This window comes from Jaculus jaculus, chromosome X, assembly GCF_020740685.1.
Source record: "Jaculus jaculus isolate mJacJac1 chromosome X, mJacJac1.mat.Y.cur, whole genome shotgun sequence".
In the NCBI taxonomy this organism is placed as follows: Eukaryota; Metazoa; Chordata; class Mammalia; order Rodentia; family Dipodidae; genus Jaculus; species Jaculus jaculus.
Genome location: NC_059125.1, coordinates 93,781,827 through 93,799,214, shown reverse-complemented (window position 1 = coordinate 93,799,214; position 17,388 = coordinate 93,781,827). Strand labels below are relative to the sequence as shown.

The 17,388-nt window shown below is 42.3% G+C and overlaps 1 protein-coding gene across 4 annotated transcripts in view; it reads left to right on the top strand.

Annotated features, from left to right (window-relative positions):
• Window positions 1-1,003: 1,003 nt before the first annotated feature.
• Pcdh19 (protocadherin 19) overlaps window positions 1,004-17,388 on the top strand; it is a 120,988-nt gene continuing 104,603 nt past the window's right edge. For 2 of the 4 annotated variants that reach the window (XM_045140386.1, XM_004668798.2), the window contains exons 1-3: window positions 1,004-3,191; window positions 6,009-6,149; window positions 6,819-7,146. In XM_045140386.1, coding sequence (XP_044996321.1) covers window positions 1,045-3,191; window positions 6,009-6,149; window positions 6,819-7,146 — 2,616 coding nt within the window. In that variant the 5' untranslated portion in view covers window positions 1,004-1,044. The remainder of the gene's footprint in view (window positions 3,192-6,008; window positions 6,150-6,818; window positions 7,147-17,388) is intronic. The other 2 variants (XM_012951278.2, XM_012951277.2) reach the window with 1 other exon arrangement.

Sequence of the window (17,388 nt, the reverse complement as noted above, 5' to 3'; positions counted from 1 at the left end):
CGCCTCTCCTGGCCGGTACAGTTGTCGCTTCCACCCCCTACTTCCCATTCCCCGCCCCCCACCACCCGGCATTTGGAAAGACCGGGACTTTGATTTTCTTGGACAAATTCCCTTCTCCCCGTTTTCATAAACTTGATGCGGAGGCCTGGGCTGCGTGGGTAACTTTGATTTTCTACACGCAAACGCCCACAGTCCCTCAACTGCTCTGTGGGGGGGCACTCTGCGCCCACGTTGGATTTGGACAGACGCACCCCCAAACCCTCGGACGCGTCTCAGCGCGAGGGAGTGCACTCTTGCATCTCTCCCCTCCCCCTTCCTGTGCCAGCCCGGGGGGACCTTCAGCCAACTCAGCCAGATCCTGGGGCGCCCACGGCTGCTCTGGCCAGCACTTCAGTCTTCTGCCTGCCACCCCCTTTCCCCCAAACAGGCCCTAAAGAGGTCAGAGTGGCCCCCCCGGATCCCGGAGGGCGCGTACGAGGCGGATGCTCTCTCCGCAGTGAGTCGGGAGCACTGGGGGGTGTTCCTTGCGCATGCCAGGTGCACCGATTACGCGCTCGCCAGCCCCAGTGTGGGTGCGCTGCAGCGGGTCGGGCAGTGCCTGAAAGGCTGCACCCCCACTGCCTTCTGCCCCTCCACCCCAAGTACGGTTTGGACTCTGCCAAAAGTCGTCTGGGCCGCGCAAACGCCATCCGATCCGCAGCCGTGCGCCGCTGCGGCCAGTCTCGTACGGCTAACTTCGAAGGGGGAAAACTGAGTAGCCGGGCTGGAGGGAGGGGGCTCGGGGCTTCGCGGCGCTCCTTTGGCCCCTCGGAGCCTCCGGGCCCCCAACGACCCCCTGCCAAATCCACCGCAACCTCAGCATTGGAGACCGCGCGGGTGTACGCCCCGCGCCGCCGGGCCGCCCTGGGCGGGACTCCTCCCGCGGCCTCCGGGGCCACGGGGCGAGCGCAACAGGCGGCCCGAGCCGGCGGGAAGCTGGAGCGCCGACGGCGTCGGTCTCGGAGGGGTGTGGAGAGGCGAGGCCAGGCAGAGCCCCGCGCAGCCATGGAGTCTCTCCTGCTGCCGGTGCTACTGCTGCTGGCGGTACTGTGGACTCAGGCGGCTGCCCTTATTAACCTTAAGTACTCAGTGGAAGAGGAGCAGCGCGCCGGGACAGTGATCGCCAACGTGGCCAAGGACGCGCGGGAGGCGGGCTTCGCGTTGGACCCTAGGCAGGCTTCTGCCTTCCGCGTGGTGTCCAACTCGGCTCCGCACCTGGTGGACATCAACCCCAGTTCTGGCCTTCTGGTCACCAAGCAGAAGATCGACCGCGACCTGCTGTGCCGCCAGAGCCCTAAGTGCATCATCTCGCTGGAAGTTATGTCCAGCTCAATGGAGATCTGTGTGATTAAGGTGGAGATTAAAGACCTGAACGACAATGCACCCAGTTTCCCGGCAGCACAGATTGAGCTGGAGATCTCTGAAGCGGCCAGTCCTGGCACGCGTATCCCACTGGATAGCGCCTATGATCCGGACTCAGGCAGTTTTGGCGTGCAGACGTACGAGCTCACGCCCAACGAGCTGTTTGGCCTGGAGATCAAGACGCGCGGCGACGGTTCACGCTTTGCAGAACTCGTGGTGGAGAAGAGCTTGGACCGAGAGACACAGTCACACTACAGCTTCCGAATCACTGCGCTAGACGGTGGAGACCCTCCTCATTTGGGCACCGTTGGCCTCAGTATCAAGGTGACTGATTCCAATGACAACAACCCAGTGTTTGGCGAGTCCACCTACGCTGTGAGCGTGCCTGAGAACTCACCTCCCAACACACCAGTCATTCGTCTCAATGCCAGCGATCCAGATGAGGGCACTAATGGCCAGGTGGTCTACTCCTTCTATGGCTATGTAAACGACCGCACAAGAGAACTCTTCCAAATTGATCCCCACAGTGGCCTGGTCACTGTCACTGGCGTCCTCGACTATGAAGAGGGCCATGTGTACGAGCTGGACGTACAAGCCAAGGACCTTGGGCCCAACTCTATTCCTGCACACTGCAAGGTCACGGTCAGCGTGCTGGACACCAATGACAACCCTCCCGTTATCAACTTGCTGTCGGTCAATAGTGAGCTTGTGGAGGTGAGCGAGAGCGCCCCCCCAGGCTACGTGATTGCCCTGGTTCGGGTGTCTGATCGCGACTCAGGTCTCAATGGACGTGTGCAGTGCCGTTTGCTGGGTAACGTGCCCTTTCGGCTGCAGGAGTATGAGAGCTTCTCCACTATTCTGGTGGATGGACGGCTGGATCGTGAGCAGCACGACCAGTACAATCTTACAATTCAAGCCCGAGACAGCGGCGTGCCCATGCTGCAAAGTGCCAAATCCTTTACAGTGCGCATCACTGATGAGAATGACAATCACCCTCACTTCTCTAAGCCCTATTATCAGGTCATTGTGCAGGAGAACAACACTCCTGGCGCCTATCTGCTGTCTGTGTCCGCCCGCGACCCTGACTTGGGTCTCAATGGCAGTGTCACCTACCAGATTGTGCCCTCACAGGTGCGAGACATGCCTGTCTTCACCTATGTCTCCATCAATCCCAACTCGGGTGATATCTATGCACTGAGATCCTTCAACCATGAACAGACCAAGGCATTCGAATTCAAGGTGCTGGCCAAAGATGGAGGCCTGCCCTCCCTGCAAAGCAATGCCACTGTGCGGGTCATCATCTTGGATGTCAATGACAATACTCCTGTCATCACAGCCCCTCCCCTGATCAACGGGACGGCTGAGGTTTACATTCCCCGTAACTCTGGCATAGGCTACTTGGTGACTGTTGTTAAGGCAGACGACTATGATGAGGGAGAAAATGGTCGAGTCACCTATGACATGACAGAGGGTGACCGTGGGTTCTTTGAAATAGATCAGGTAAATGGAGAAGTCAGGACCACTCGCACCTTTAATGAGAACTCCAAGGCTTCCTATGAGCTAATTGTTGTGGCTCACGACCATGGCAAGACTTCTCTCTCTGCCTCTGCTCTTGTTCTAATCTATCTGTCCCCAGCTCTTGATGCTCAAGAGTCAATGGGCTCTGTGAACCTGTCCCTAATTTTCATTATCGCTCTGGGCTCCATTGCGGGCATCCTTTTTGTCACTATGATCTTCGTGGCAATCAAATGCAAGCGCGACAACAAAGAGATCCGGACCTACAATTGCAGGTAGAGCCAAGTTTTCTTTCTTCTGTGTTTTGGATGAGTAAGGTGTGTGTACAAGTCCCAGTGTTTTTGTTTTCTCCTTAAATGCATGCAGCTACTCGTAGGGCTTCTTTTTGGAGGGTGAAAAGTTTATGACGGTCCAAGATGATCAATTCTTTTGATCTGACAATTTGCTGGAAGACAATCATTTACTGTTTGAATGGATTCTGTCACATAATGATGATGAGCAGAAAAGCAATTATCATTTTAAAATTTGCCCAGCTGTCTCCATGAAGTTAAGGGAAGTTAAGGTAGAAAAATGAGGGAAAAAAGAGGAGAGACTGAGAGTCAGTGAGGGAGGGAGGGGGAAGAAGAGTGAGAGAGGGAGGAAGGGAGGAAGAGAGGATGGAAAGGCGAGAGAGATTTTCATATTTTCAGCAAAGCTTCCAAATACTATGACTTGATGACTTGATTTACTAGGACATTCTTTTGGAGACAGGTGCTAAAGGGTTAGGGAGTACTGGCAGTGTCCTGTTCTGCTGCAGGATTTAAACTCTTGACAGAGATTGGGAGCATAAGTTCAATATGGGAAACAGTGTGATGAAGAGAGGCCAGGGGTGTTTCTTGGTATATTGGCCTGTTTTGTATCCATTCCCCAAATATCTGGCTATATAAAGTGAAATTCTATCAGGCATCTGTGTGTTTTCAAATATCTGGTTGGTTACTGTGTGGAGACTGAATATCCCAATGAGGGACAACTTTGTATCCAGATGTTTCAGTAAATATAGTAATCTTCTGGAGTTGGTCATGCTTTCCTCTTATGTGGTATGGTCTGTAGCATTAAGATCTTGTCCCTGCCAGTGGATGTCACTATGCGCTATTGTGTCACATTTTCTCTTGAAATGTTTGCTGCATGTGTGTGAGAGGTGGGAAATTCAGAGAAAAGAAGAGAAGAGAGGAAAGGAGAAGAGCAGACAGGAGAAAAATTTGAAAATTTGAATAGCACCTAATATTTTAAAATCTCCAGTTAGCACATAGATGTTTTTGCTGAAGTCCTTCTTTACAGTTTGGTAGCAGAAATACGTCTAAGAATTTTGAGAATCCTACTCAGGAAAACATATATATATTCCAGCAGTGTCTCATCGAAACAGTTGAAAAAAAGTTATTTTTTTCTGTGCTGTAAATGAATGGCCACTGTTTCTAACCAAGGTGTGTGTGTGTGTGTGTGTGTGTGTGTGTGTGTGTGTGTGTGTGTTCAACACACCTACACATTCACTGTATCTTTTACACCATCTGTGCTTGCATGTTAATCAGTCAAAATATGTTCCTGTAGGTCCGATTTGTATCTGACACTATCTGAAATACGCACTTCTGTGAATCAGAGCCCCCTGAATGTATAACAGCCATGCAATTATTGTTTCCCTTTTACTATTCTCTGCATTACACAACTTAGTAGACAAATGCTAACCACACATGAATATCAATCAGGTGCCATAAAAGAGCAGCTGCAATGCCTCATAAATGCTTTAATCCTGTTACTAGTGAAATGGACATGACTTTTCTTTCCTTCAGCATGGAGTCATTTCAGATGGGAGAAATGGAAATTATTATTGCTCTTACCTTTGAAACCTATGACTGCCAGTAGGATAAAATGCAGGGTCAATAAAAATTTTTTATATGGAGATAATTATAAAGGGGACTCTTTTTAAGCCATTTTCTCAGCATAAAGTAAATGCACAAGACCCTTTCCATGATGAAGAAGAAATCAGCTTGAAATAAAGATATTGAAGGCTTTGCCACCTCTTGGTGATATATGACTAAACATAAGAGCTCTTTTTGAGAGCTTGCCAGGGAGCTCATTAAAAGGAGGAGAGCATATAAATTGGGGAGGGGGAGGAGTTCAAATCTCAGTGCTCTCCCACTCCACCCAAATGAGTATTTTGTAAAGTACTCTTTCCTTGATGGCTTGGATTACTGAAGTACAGTTTAATTAAATAATTGGTCAATACAGAAAGGGCTGTGCAATGAATGCCTCAGCTGAATAATTGGATGGGGCATTGACAAACTTACCCATCATGGGCAAACAAAATGTTTAGAACTTTCCAATTGATCCCATAAACAGATTAGCAAAGAAAACCAACCCCACTCTTCAGGTTTTGGGGATTTTATTTGCTCACCAGCCTCCATAACATCATTTTGCTATCATTGCAATTAGGCGTGTGTACTGAGCAAAAGGGTAAAGGGAACTCAGCTGCTTAGCTCAAGGTAGGTCCTAAGAGCAGAGCAAGAATTTGCCTCTGTAGATACACAAACTCCCATCTGCTTAGACTTCTTAGAAAACTAAAGTTCAGGAGCATATCTTTCCATGTGTTTAAGGAGAGGTTTCTAGTTCTCACCTTCTATAGAGCCTGTTCCTGAAATGCATTCATTTATGAGACTTGTGAGATGATTTGCACTTGCTGCTTGAATTTGGCCTCTCTTATTATATTCAGACAATTAGCTTTGTCTAGAAAATACAGGCAGTCTTTGCCTTGTAAAGATCAACTTGTAGTATTTATTAACCCTATTGTTTTGCTATTTATTGCCCAGAAATTTAATTTTCAAACAATAAGATGCAATTGCTATATGCAAAGTAATACATGACATTGAGAATCTGGCTACATTTTAATGTGCTGCTTTTGACAAGTCTCTTAATGTTTGGTGTCTTTGGTGCACGTTGCTGGGTCTATGTCAGTGTTAATTAAATTGAGCTCTTTATGTTCCAGTTGCAGCACAGCTGCTTGTAGGTACACCTGAATGGAGAAGGATGCTGAATGCACTAACCTTTAAATTCCTTTGCAGTAATTGTTTAACCATCACTTGTCTCCTCGGCTGTTTTATAAAAGGACAAAACAGCAAGTGTCTGCATTGCATCTCGGTTTCTCCCATTAGAGAGGAGCAAGACAAAAAGGCAGAGGAGAAAGTGAGCCTAAGGGGAAAGAGGTAAAAAGGCATTTCCCCTCATTCAAATGGGGTTGGATATCAGATTTCACTAGCAGAGGAGGGGGAAGGGTGGAGAGTAGAAGCAGCTGGGCTAGGGCAGGGAGGAGGGTGTGGATGTCATGAGCTGGGAGCTGTCAAAGGATAGGGCCTGGTCTTTTACCCCATTTTAAATGTGATCAGGTTAATTACAGAGGAAACTGATCCATGATCCACATGGTAAATACTTGGAAGAACTGGCAAGGGCTTTTCTTATTTCCCTCTATCCCTTCTTCTGTTAAATTGGCATTTGCTCCTTACTGTATCTCCTAGTTTCTTTGGGTTCTAGGGAAGCTCGAAATTTGAGCATTTTCATGCTCTCTCTCCCATAGGCTCAACTTTCCCCACCCCATCCTTACAGACTGCTCACGATAAAAATATTCCAAACCCAAAGTATAGGATCTTACTTGGGAGGGGTCTGTGGGAGGTTACTATGTTTAATATAAAAACTTCACGGCCATCAGCTTGTTTTTGCATGTAAAATAGCACAAGGAGAAACTCGATGATGTAATGCACCAGGCTAAGGAGCTGGAGTGGAGATGGGGTGCAACCCTTTTGGGTGCTTAACATTTGGTAATCAGTGTATGGTCTGGGAGGGTGTTATCAATTCATGCTGCCTTTTCTGTCACATAGAATCGCTGAGTACTCCTATGGGCATCAAAAGAAATCAAGTAAGAAGAAAAAAATTAGTAAGAATGACATCCGCCTGGTACCCCGGGATGTGGAGGAGACAGACAAGATGAACGTTGTCAGTTGCTCCTCCCTTACTTCATCCCTCAACTATTTCGACTACCACCAGCAGACGCTGCCCCTGGGATGCCGCCGCTCTGAGAGCACTTTTCTGAATGTGGAGAATCAGAATACTCGTAATACCAGTGCCAACCACATCTATCATCACTCTTTCAACAGCCAGGGCCCCCAGCAGCCAGATCTGATCATCAATGGTGTGCCTCTGCCTGAGGTGAGTGCGGCTATGTGGCTCTGTGGGGCCTTCCCAGACCCACTTCTTATTATATCATGGGCCACTCTGTTGACATGTTCCTTTCATTGACAGGGCTAGGGAGAATTCTATCTAAGCCAATTTCCATACTCATGGTTGGCTATCAGTGCTTCTAGGAGTAAACAGTAATTCAACAAGTAGGGCTTTTGTGTAGGGATGGGTGATGGGCACTCAAGGTGTCTGAGCCTTGAAATCACTACATAGTGTTCCAGCATAGCCAATGATTGCTCTACCTGTTACAGACATGGAATGCTTGATAGGCAGCAGCACCTTAACCTAAGTTGAAGTAGCTGACAGAATCACCTAATTGTGTTGAAGATGAGTGAAATCTGGATGCTGGGGTGCCAACTTCCTCCAGAGTGAGTGGTGCAGCATCCAAAAAGTCCCTCTTTGCTGTTTTTTTCCCTTTCACAATACTGTTCTCTAGCATCTTGCTGATAATATGAATAGGCTGGTTAATGGGAAACCAAAAAAATACACTTTGGCATTTATTAGCAGCTCTGGTGATAACACTTGGCAATTGAGGAGGCTGAGACTGTCATTAATATGAACATTATAAGAATTAGTTATGCATTTGAGTTAATGGTTTCTCATTAAATGTGTTTTCAAATGGAAGATATGAATATGATCAGATATTTGCTGGTTATTGAAATATTTGGGGGTAGTAGGGTGATGCCCATGATAGTGGGTAGAATGGCTGGGTAGAAGGCTGCAACTAGGTCCTTAAATTGCTTTTATTTTATATGAAGTGCTTTAGTCCCTCTTTGGTTAGCAATTTGATGCAGTGAGAAACATATGTCCTCTGCCAGGCCACTGATAAAAGTTATATTGTATATTTGGAGAGTACTTCAACATTTTTCAAAGTATATTACAACCATTGTCTTGTAACTTGCAATCAGATATTTGATAGGTTGCCCTTCATTAGATGATGAAACAAAGACTCATAGAGGCTAAGGAAATTTTTATGACTCAAAGAGCATGTCACAGGGAGAGGGAGGACTAAACCACTGGATTGTATACTTCCAGGAAAATTCTTGAGTGATACCATCTGGCCTCAAAAATAATTCAGCCTGTTATACCCAGGCAATCAAAAAAAGTTTGTATAGGGCAAAGGGTACTTAGGACCAATTTTATTGATTGTATTTCCTCGTTCCTGAAAACTAATTCCCATCAGAATAGGATGAAAAAGTAATACTTTTAATGGTTAATTGATGGCATTCTGCTAGCAAAAGTTTATCCAAATCTTCAATCCATAGCTCTATCAATAAAGACTTATTGAAAGTCCGCTATTGTGCTAATTCAACTCAGTTATACCTATTATGACATTTAATTCTAGTTAGTTCTCAACTATAAGACTATTTAGAAGACTACTTGTGAATCACCAATAGTTCATCAATAAGAAGGGGCACTTAGAGATGTGTAACAGAATCATGTAGAGCATGGTTTTCAATCCAGGGGTCACTATTTACTATGAAACCTCCCTGAGTCTGTGTTTCTTCATGTACAAAATGGGTATATCAGCTATGCAAAGTTTTGCAAAGGAAAAATAAAACACTATGTATTGTAAAGAGTATGATTCATAGTTGTCAGCAATGTGGTAGATGCTTTTACTAGTAAATTAGAGAATTACCATTGCCAGTGATCTGCACACTTGAGTATGCCTCTTTGGCTTTTAGAACCAAAGGTAAAGTTGACCAGTTTTATGTATATAAGCTCTACAAAGTGGTGTGACTAGATGATTACACTGATTATTAAATAATAAAGGTGAAAAATGTCATGGTTATGGGTTCAGTTGCTAATAATGTTATTGCTTGGGAAAATGGGCAAAAGTATTGAGTCCTGCAGATTTGGTGGTCATTTTAAAATAAATTCCAGACAGGGGAGTCCTGGTATCTATTAAATATATGGAGGAATCAGAAGACATATGACTATGATTGCTAGGTTTACCTAAGAGCTTGGTTTCCTGTATGAGTTTCTCCAATGGTCAGGGTGAAACAAAATTATTGTTTGATTTAAAAAACTTAATGTGTCTGCTTTGATGCTGTCTCTGACACTCAAAGCCAAATATTCTGCTTGTTTAAGAAGATCACATAGATCTGGTGTGTAGGGTTAGGCAGCGACAATATGGCATGTACTACATACTAAATACTGTGAGATTGCATGTAGTTCTAAAAAGTTCATAATAGAAAATAGATTAATGTTTAATCTGTATCTGTCATAAAGCTCTACATGGGGAGCATGACACTTCTCATTTTCTTCCATATTCAAAGTCGCTGATCATGGATTGAATTGCAAGCTTAGGTCCACTATAACCTATCAAAATGCAGGAATGTTTGATACATCAATTCAGCAGTATTTTTTGGATTACTCTTCTTTGTAAGGTAACCCTCTAAGCTTTGAAGCATAAGAGATGAAAAACACAATTAAAGCACATTTAAGGAGGAGACCATCAAGTTGTATAGTTTCATTTTAATATTGAATGTTGGATGCTACTACAACAGCATGCAGTGGGATTCCTGACTAATAATATTCTGATAAGTTTTCTACTTTTCATTTATATTTTCTTCATTCATTAAGTAATCTATCTAAGAAACAACACTTATGAAGCAATTATAACACTGAATGATGTGATGGTATGAGTAAACAATTCTTTGGACTTTTCTCTCAAATCATGTTATGTCATTTCCCTTGTCATTTATTTCACTAAGCCATTCTTTCATTTGTTCATCAAATCAGCCAATTAGCATTTATTGCACATTTAAAAAATGTCAGAGACAATGGTTACTATTTACTACTATTTGATAAGGATACAAAAATAAATCACTTGATCTTTCACCTTGGGGAGCTTAAGGAGAATAGACAACTAAATAGGTAATTTCAATTCAGGATGGCATCATGTTCTTGAGCATATATTACGTTCTTACCCTTCATGTTGAAACCAAATGTCCAGACTAGGTACACATTAATTTCCTCTATTGCATTAACTTTTGTGGCAAACATACTGTGTTCATTAGCTACATAGTGATAAAGTGTACTTGAAATAGCATTTTAGATGAGTAAACTCAGAATTACTTTGCTTGCTGTGTTTGCCTTCCACTCCACTGTACTTTGAAATTTATCACCATTGCATTACATCAAATGAGTAAGCCGTTTTAGATTACTATCTGTGCTCAGCTGTGTAGCAGGTAGCCCAGGGATTTCAAATAAGTATAAGATGAAATTTCTGCCCTCAGAGAGTTCACAGTCTAGTTGAGGAGATAAGATCATCCTCATGATTCCTCAGGCAAGCAACACAAAGATTGTTTCTAATCACCTTCTATTTTGTAGGCTATGTAGCCTTCAAAGATAGCTGTGCAATGATTTATATGTAAATTTGTTGCTGAGCAATTAGGCCCTGATGTTGAATTAAGGGTGATTTAATTTTTTGGATGGTGGGGACCCAACACAATATTTTTTGTATACTAGTTAAGTGCTCTATTACTGAGCTACACCTTCAACCCTGAGGGTGACTTTTTTTTTTATCAGTTTCAAACCTAGGCACATCCAAATATTGCTAGCTCCAAAAACTAAAGGGGATGTGACTTTGAATGTAAGGGTGTAGAGCCCTAGTCTAGTGACCTACAGCTTAGCTTCTCTATTGAAGAGCATTTTTATATAGAATTGTATTTGGTTATTTATCTTTTATGTGTCTTCTGTCATTAGCTGGGAAGTCAGTTGTGTGGAATTTTTGGTTTTGTACACAAATTTGAAAGGGTCAAATCAAAGATACCTTTGTTGTTTATAGAACATATTTTTAGAATTAGTGATGCCATGTTCTTTTAAAATAGTTAAATTTGGAGGTGAAATTTTCATTCGGTATCCTAGTCTATTCAGTTTGTAGACTTTGTTAGAGAGAGAGGGGGGGGGGAGAAAAAGACAAGAAAGGAGGTTGAAATAGAGAATAGAAGAAACATAGTAATCTGGTTAGTTTGCTAAGATGTGCTAAGATTTTTCTGATAATATTCTCATTTGTTTTGTGATCCCCTTAGTGTGGCATCTATAGTCTTCTTCTGATCATATGGGAATGAAGGCATGAATACTGTGTGTCTTTGGATGGTAGAAAGGTTATTACTTTGTACATCAGTATCCTGTATTACCTTTGTTGTCAATTGGACCCTATCCATTGATGAGAAAGGAAATGCACCTCATTTCTCCTAGGAATGGATACTTGGGTGGAAGCTCTTTTTGCAACAGGAGGGGTAAAATGGTCCAAATATGCTCAATCTGTGCTGAGACATTTATAAAATTTTACTTTCTCATGCTGAATGATTCTATGCTGAAATTTTGCTTGAGCAATAGTAGGCACGAGCTTCTATAATTTCTGTGAGAGGTACATAGGGTTTTTTATTTTGGCTTAAGCATCAATCTTGAGTTTTGTCTTCGTGTTTTCTGCCTTGTACTGGCAAACTCCAGCATATTTGATATGAGATATCATAATATGTGCGTGTGCGTGCGTGCATGTGTGTGTGTGTATACATGCATGTGCTCACATGCTTTCCTGTGGCTACTCATGCAGTACTGTCATAAGCGGTGATATAGTAGCATAGAAAGAATTTGTAGAGTAAGGACTGTGTGACAGGTAAAATTGGATCCTTCCAGTTAGCCTAAAATAATTTGAATGCAGTGCCAGCTTCGTGCAAATAATAGAAATATAAGATCAGTCAGGTATTGAAGGAAAAAATGAATTAAATTGCTCAGTATGCTTTGTTACTTAAAAAGAGACGTTAGGAATTTGCAGTGATTTGAGTGAACTTCTGGGCTAAGGACAGCTACAGATGTATGCTTCTGCTGATCCAGAAAACACCAAGCAATTTAATACATATGATGTGGTTTGTTTGGTTATGGAAACCACACAAAGTGTCACGTCCATTTAAAACAAATCAACTAACCTTTTGTGAGCTAACTTTAAAAAATATTTCCTGGGCTGGAGAGATGGCTTAGTGGTTCAGCACTTGCCTGTGAAGCCTAAGGACCCCGGTTTGAGGCTCCGTTCCCCAGGACCCACTTTAGCCAGATGCACAAGGGGGCGCACGCATCTGTGGAGTTCATTTGCAGTGGCTGGAAGCCCTGGCGCACCCATTCTCTCTCTGTGTGTCTCTCTGCCTCCTTCTGTCTCTGTCGCTCTCAAATAAATAAATAAAAATGAACAAAAAATTAAAAAAAATGTTTCCTTATGGTCGAGTCTTAGAATCATTTTAATTCTTATTTTTAACTTTTTTGTTCATTATTTATTTATTTATTTAAAAGTGACAGACACAGACAGAAAGGGAGGGGGAGAGAGAGAGAGAGAGAGTGAGAGAGAGACAGAGACAGAGACAGAGACAGAGAGAGAATGGGCGTGCCAGGGCCTCCAGCCACTGCAAACGAACTCCAGACGCATGCGCCCCCCTGTGCATCTGCCTAATGTGGGTCCTGGGGAATCAAACCTCAAACCGGGGTCCTTAGGCTTCACAGGCAAGCGCTTAACGGCTAAGCCGTCTCTCCAGCCCTCATTTTAATTCTTATCTCAAAGGGTCAAAACTAATCCTGAGGCTGCAGGATGAAGCAGCCGAAAACACTGCATTTCAACTATGTTCTATTCAGTTTATTTAAAAACAAAACAAAAGAAAACAAAACAAAAAACAAAGGCTCCACTTTTACCAACAGACATACTTGGGCCATCCATTGCCTATATTGTATGTTTACTGGCCTGTTTCACATGTAGTTGAGGTAGTGCGTTTCCCAGCGGGCATCAGCTTGCAAGATGTGTTCCAGAATAAACTATTCCTCTGTTGTCTCCATGCAACTGCTAGAGAACTGAGGTAGTTTACATTAGTATTTACTAATTTATTATTATCATTCCTTATTGGCAATTAACTGGTTACCTGAGAGATCATGTCTCTCCCTGTACACTTTCACTAAAGTTGAGCTCAGCCAGAGTGCTTGCTAATGATCCTGAGATTTTTCCCCCTAGGGATCTGGAGGTAGGACATTTTCCAGAGAGATAGCTCTAGGGCTTTGGAATTTCTCTTATCTGAGGACCACTGATTCTTGTTCCCAGTGGCCTCACCTGGTTTTTCTCTGACTGTCAGCTTCAGATCTTTTCTTGTCTTAAAGTTGCTCCAGTGTGTTGTGGCTTCCATGTACTTGTGCCCAGAGACTGCAACTTGGGGCTTAGGAGATTGCTTACTTAGGAATTAGAGGAATAATAAAAATGAAATCACCTCTTGACAAAGGTAAAGTCTTTCATTTATGGTGCTGCAGTGGATCGAGGTAACTGTTTGCATCATTAGATGTTGACCCCTCTGCATGTGTCTCAGCTTCCACGGCTTAGGGGAGCCAAGTTCGACTGGATAGAATATCTCAGTCAGATGTGGATAAATGAAGTCATTCTTACAGTAGTCCTGTGTGTCAGAGGTGGGAGGGAGGCTGGTGCTATCATGGCCATTTTCTCCTACTGAGAAGAGGCTTGATATCGTGTGACTGGCTGGCCTTTAATGTGAGCCTCATTTACTTCAAACAATTGAGAGGCTTGAAGTGAAAGTCCCAGAGGATCAGTTGTTTGCAGAGGGAAATGTTCTTCAAGTTACATTTCCTCTTGGCTGTTGTGTATGACGAGTAGTTTTAGTGTGGGATGCATAGTGGGGTCACTCGGCTTTCAGTGGGTATACTCAGTCTGGCAGTGCCTCCCTGTGTCCTCCTCCAGGGGAATGATGAAGAATATTCTACTGCTGTGGGGGAAGGAGCTTGAGCTGCTTTACTTTTTTTTTTTTCTTCAAAATATAAAGTTATAAAAAAGGACCAAAAGTATAGCTCAGTGGTAGAGCAATTGCTTACAAGCTATGAGTCCCTAGAGTCAATCACCAGCACCATCCTCCACCCCAAACCCTGCAAGGCAAATTACTTGCTCAGACATACGCATTTATAGTCAAACTAGACTCCTTGTTCTTGGTAGTATTTTCTTTTGGTTTAGCTTCCAGGTGAATTTTGCGACGGAATGGATTCTATCACAGAACATGAAATCCACTGGGCTCTCTTGAAAGAACTAAGGAGATACCCTTGATGGTTGCTTTGTTTCTGAAAAGCTGAAGGCAAAAGGGTGTTTATTTTGTAAATTAGACTCCTTGCTGTTAGTGGTGGCATTCTCTATTTAAAGAAACTTTCTGGTGGTGGATTCCTTCCTAAAGGAAAGGGTTTTCATATAATGTGAATAATCAATTCTTAACTGTTTTCCTTTGTAAGTCTGGACTTTCATATTGTTTGTTGAAAATGAGGTTCATTACTTTGACAAGATTTTCATAACTTTTAAGTTTTTTAAATTTATTATTTGCAAGAATACACACACACACACACACACACACACACACACACACATATATGTATATATACATATATATATGGAGAGAGAGAGAGAGATTGAGAATAGAAATGGGTGTGCCAAGGTTTCTTGCCACTGAAAATTAACTCCAGACGCATGTACTACCTTGTGTATCTGACTTTTTGTGGGCACTGGGGAATCAAACCTGGGCCATTAGGTTTGCAAGCAACACCCCCAACCACTGAGCCATATATCCAGCCCCAGATTTACATAACTTTTGAAAGGTGGACTGATGATTTCCTATTCCCCTGGCCAGTAGCTGTCCCTTAAATTCTCACTGGTTAATTTATGGTTGAATTTCTCTTAATTAAAAATACAATTATGTAACAGTTAAAACCTAGAGTCCAGAGTAAATACATACCATGTATATCCAGCAAATGTTAACATTTCATATTTGCTCCAGATATTAAAATTTGAAATAAAATATTATATCTTCCACCTTTTGGTCCTCTTCCTCTCTGGTCTTTGTAAGCCTATGACAGGAAGAGCACAAACTCACCAAGAAATATTTTTAGTAGCTTTTGCTCTCTTCACAAGTACATTCCTGACAGGACATGGTTTTGTTTCTCTAGCCTGTAAAGGCCCCATTCCTGAATTGGGTAGGGCCTGGGAATTATTTTGGAATATGAAAAGGGCTTCTCAACATTTTTTATTTTAAATTCAGCCTTTAGGAAGGGAGAAAATTACTTTTCAGAAAAAATGAGAAACTGAGAGACAGACTGACAGGTGTTAGGAACAGCTACCTCAAGAGTTTTGAACATTGGGAATTGAAACAGGCAGGAGGACATTTTGTGTCAAGCCTGTCCTATCCTTGAGCTCAGCACTCATGTACCAGGGCTTCTTAATGTCAGATGCTTAAGAGCTGCCTTCATGTGCATAGTCTTCGGATGCTCCATTAAGTCTCTGAGTGCCAGGGTGGCCAGTTTTCAGCTTTTCCCACAGGGACCCATCTGGCTGCTGTTCTGTAGCAAGCTGCTCTCCTTTATTGCCACCAATACTGGTCTTGGCGGGCTCTGCTTTCTGGATTATGTTTGCACCTAAATCTGATTTCCAGAGCATGAAGGGCACCTCTTCTCACATTGTGTATAGCTTGTTTTTTCTCAACAGAATGAATTCCTTGTGTAAGCTAGCAATAAGAAAAGTTTAAGTGAAAAGTTAGACCCCTCTTTTGTGAAGTGTGTGTGTGTGTGTATGTGAGTGGGGGGGGGGGGAGAGAGGAAACAAACATTGCTTCTATCTGCCTTAAAGATGATGTTTTTTTTGGGGGGGGGGTGGATCATTGACTTGTCTATGATCTTACATCCTCCGTACCTCCTTCCACAACATTTGACTTAAGCTGGTTCCTTCCCTGAGGAAATGCTCAGAAATCTAATAACAGCTGATTGTTTTCCCTCAATTGTGAGGCCAGAGTAACCCAATTTAATGTTAAGAATAGACCTTCCTGGGATGATTTTTGAGAGCTTTAAATTAGGAACAGTCAAATAAATAATCATTGTGTATAAAACCCAGCTTATATCTTGAACTTAATCTATTCAGTTCTGGGGATTGTTTTTTTTTTTTTTTTTTTTTTTTTTTTTTTTTTGTTTAGTTTGGTTCTGATTTTGTGTCAAGCCCTCCTTTTCTTAAGTTACAAGGTTTGAGAAAGTCTTGTTTGGACTGCTGGAATGTATAGATAATTTTCTTTAAAACCATTTCTAATTGAGGTGAATGAACACAGAGACTGTAGTCAGAGTAATTGGCTTTACCTTTGAGTAATTCCTTAATAACTAAAAAGCTATGTAAAATAACATTGTCTTTGAAACTTGACACACACAAAAGTCAGGGACAAGCAGATACATTTAGCTACTGGAAGTTGTTAATGGCTTGTTGAAAAGTTAAATTCCTTTACTGTCTTGCCAATCAAAGAGTGAATGGTTAATATACAGGAAAACTGTACATACCTATGACTGGCATTGACTGTAATCTTGTACCAATCATTTCTATAATTAGTACATTTTCATGTTCTCAAGTATAGACTTTTGAGTGATGGAGTATGCTCATGGTAAATGTTTTCTCCTAATAGCCTAGGGGAGAGAACATGATTACATTAGAATTAAATAGGATTTCTTTTTTAAAGTGGAGTTTTTAAACCGCAAAACATTTTATAGTAGTTATGACATTTTAGAAACAAATCTCAAATGCTGCAGATAAAATACCAATTTTATTTTAATATTTTTATTATTTATTTGAGAGAGAGAGATTGTGCAGGCTTGCAGCCATTTGCAAATGAACTCCAGATGCATGCTCCACCTTGTGCATCTGGCTTATGTGGGTCCTGGGGAATCAAACCTAGGTCTTTTGGCTTTTCAGGCAAGTACTTTAAGCACTAAGCCATCTCTCCAGCCCAAATAACAATTTTCTATTTGGCTTGTGAGCCTGATAATAGGATATATATTCTTATACTTCTGGACCACTCTTTCTAGTTTTGTCTCTATTGTCAATTCTTTACACATTCCAAAAGGGTGTGCTTTGTTACACTAATATATGTATTATATTAACTATAGGACTATTATATATAATATATGTATTATATTCACTATATATATGCACAGACCTGTCTGTCTGTCTGTCTATCTATCTATGAAATAATTGAAATGGGAAGAAAACCAAATAGGCTTTGAACAAACTATACCTTGTTTAATGACCCACCAGAACCAAGCTGTAAAAACTTGGTATGCTATAAATGCGATGGCATTGGCTTTATTGCAACAACATTTAGGGGCTTAGTGTTTCCACATCTGTTCATCAAGTGCCCTCAAGAAGATATT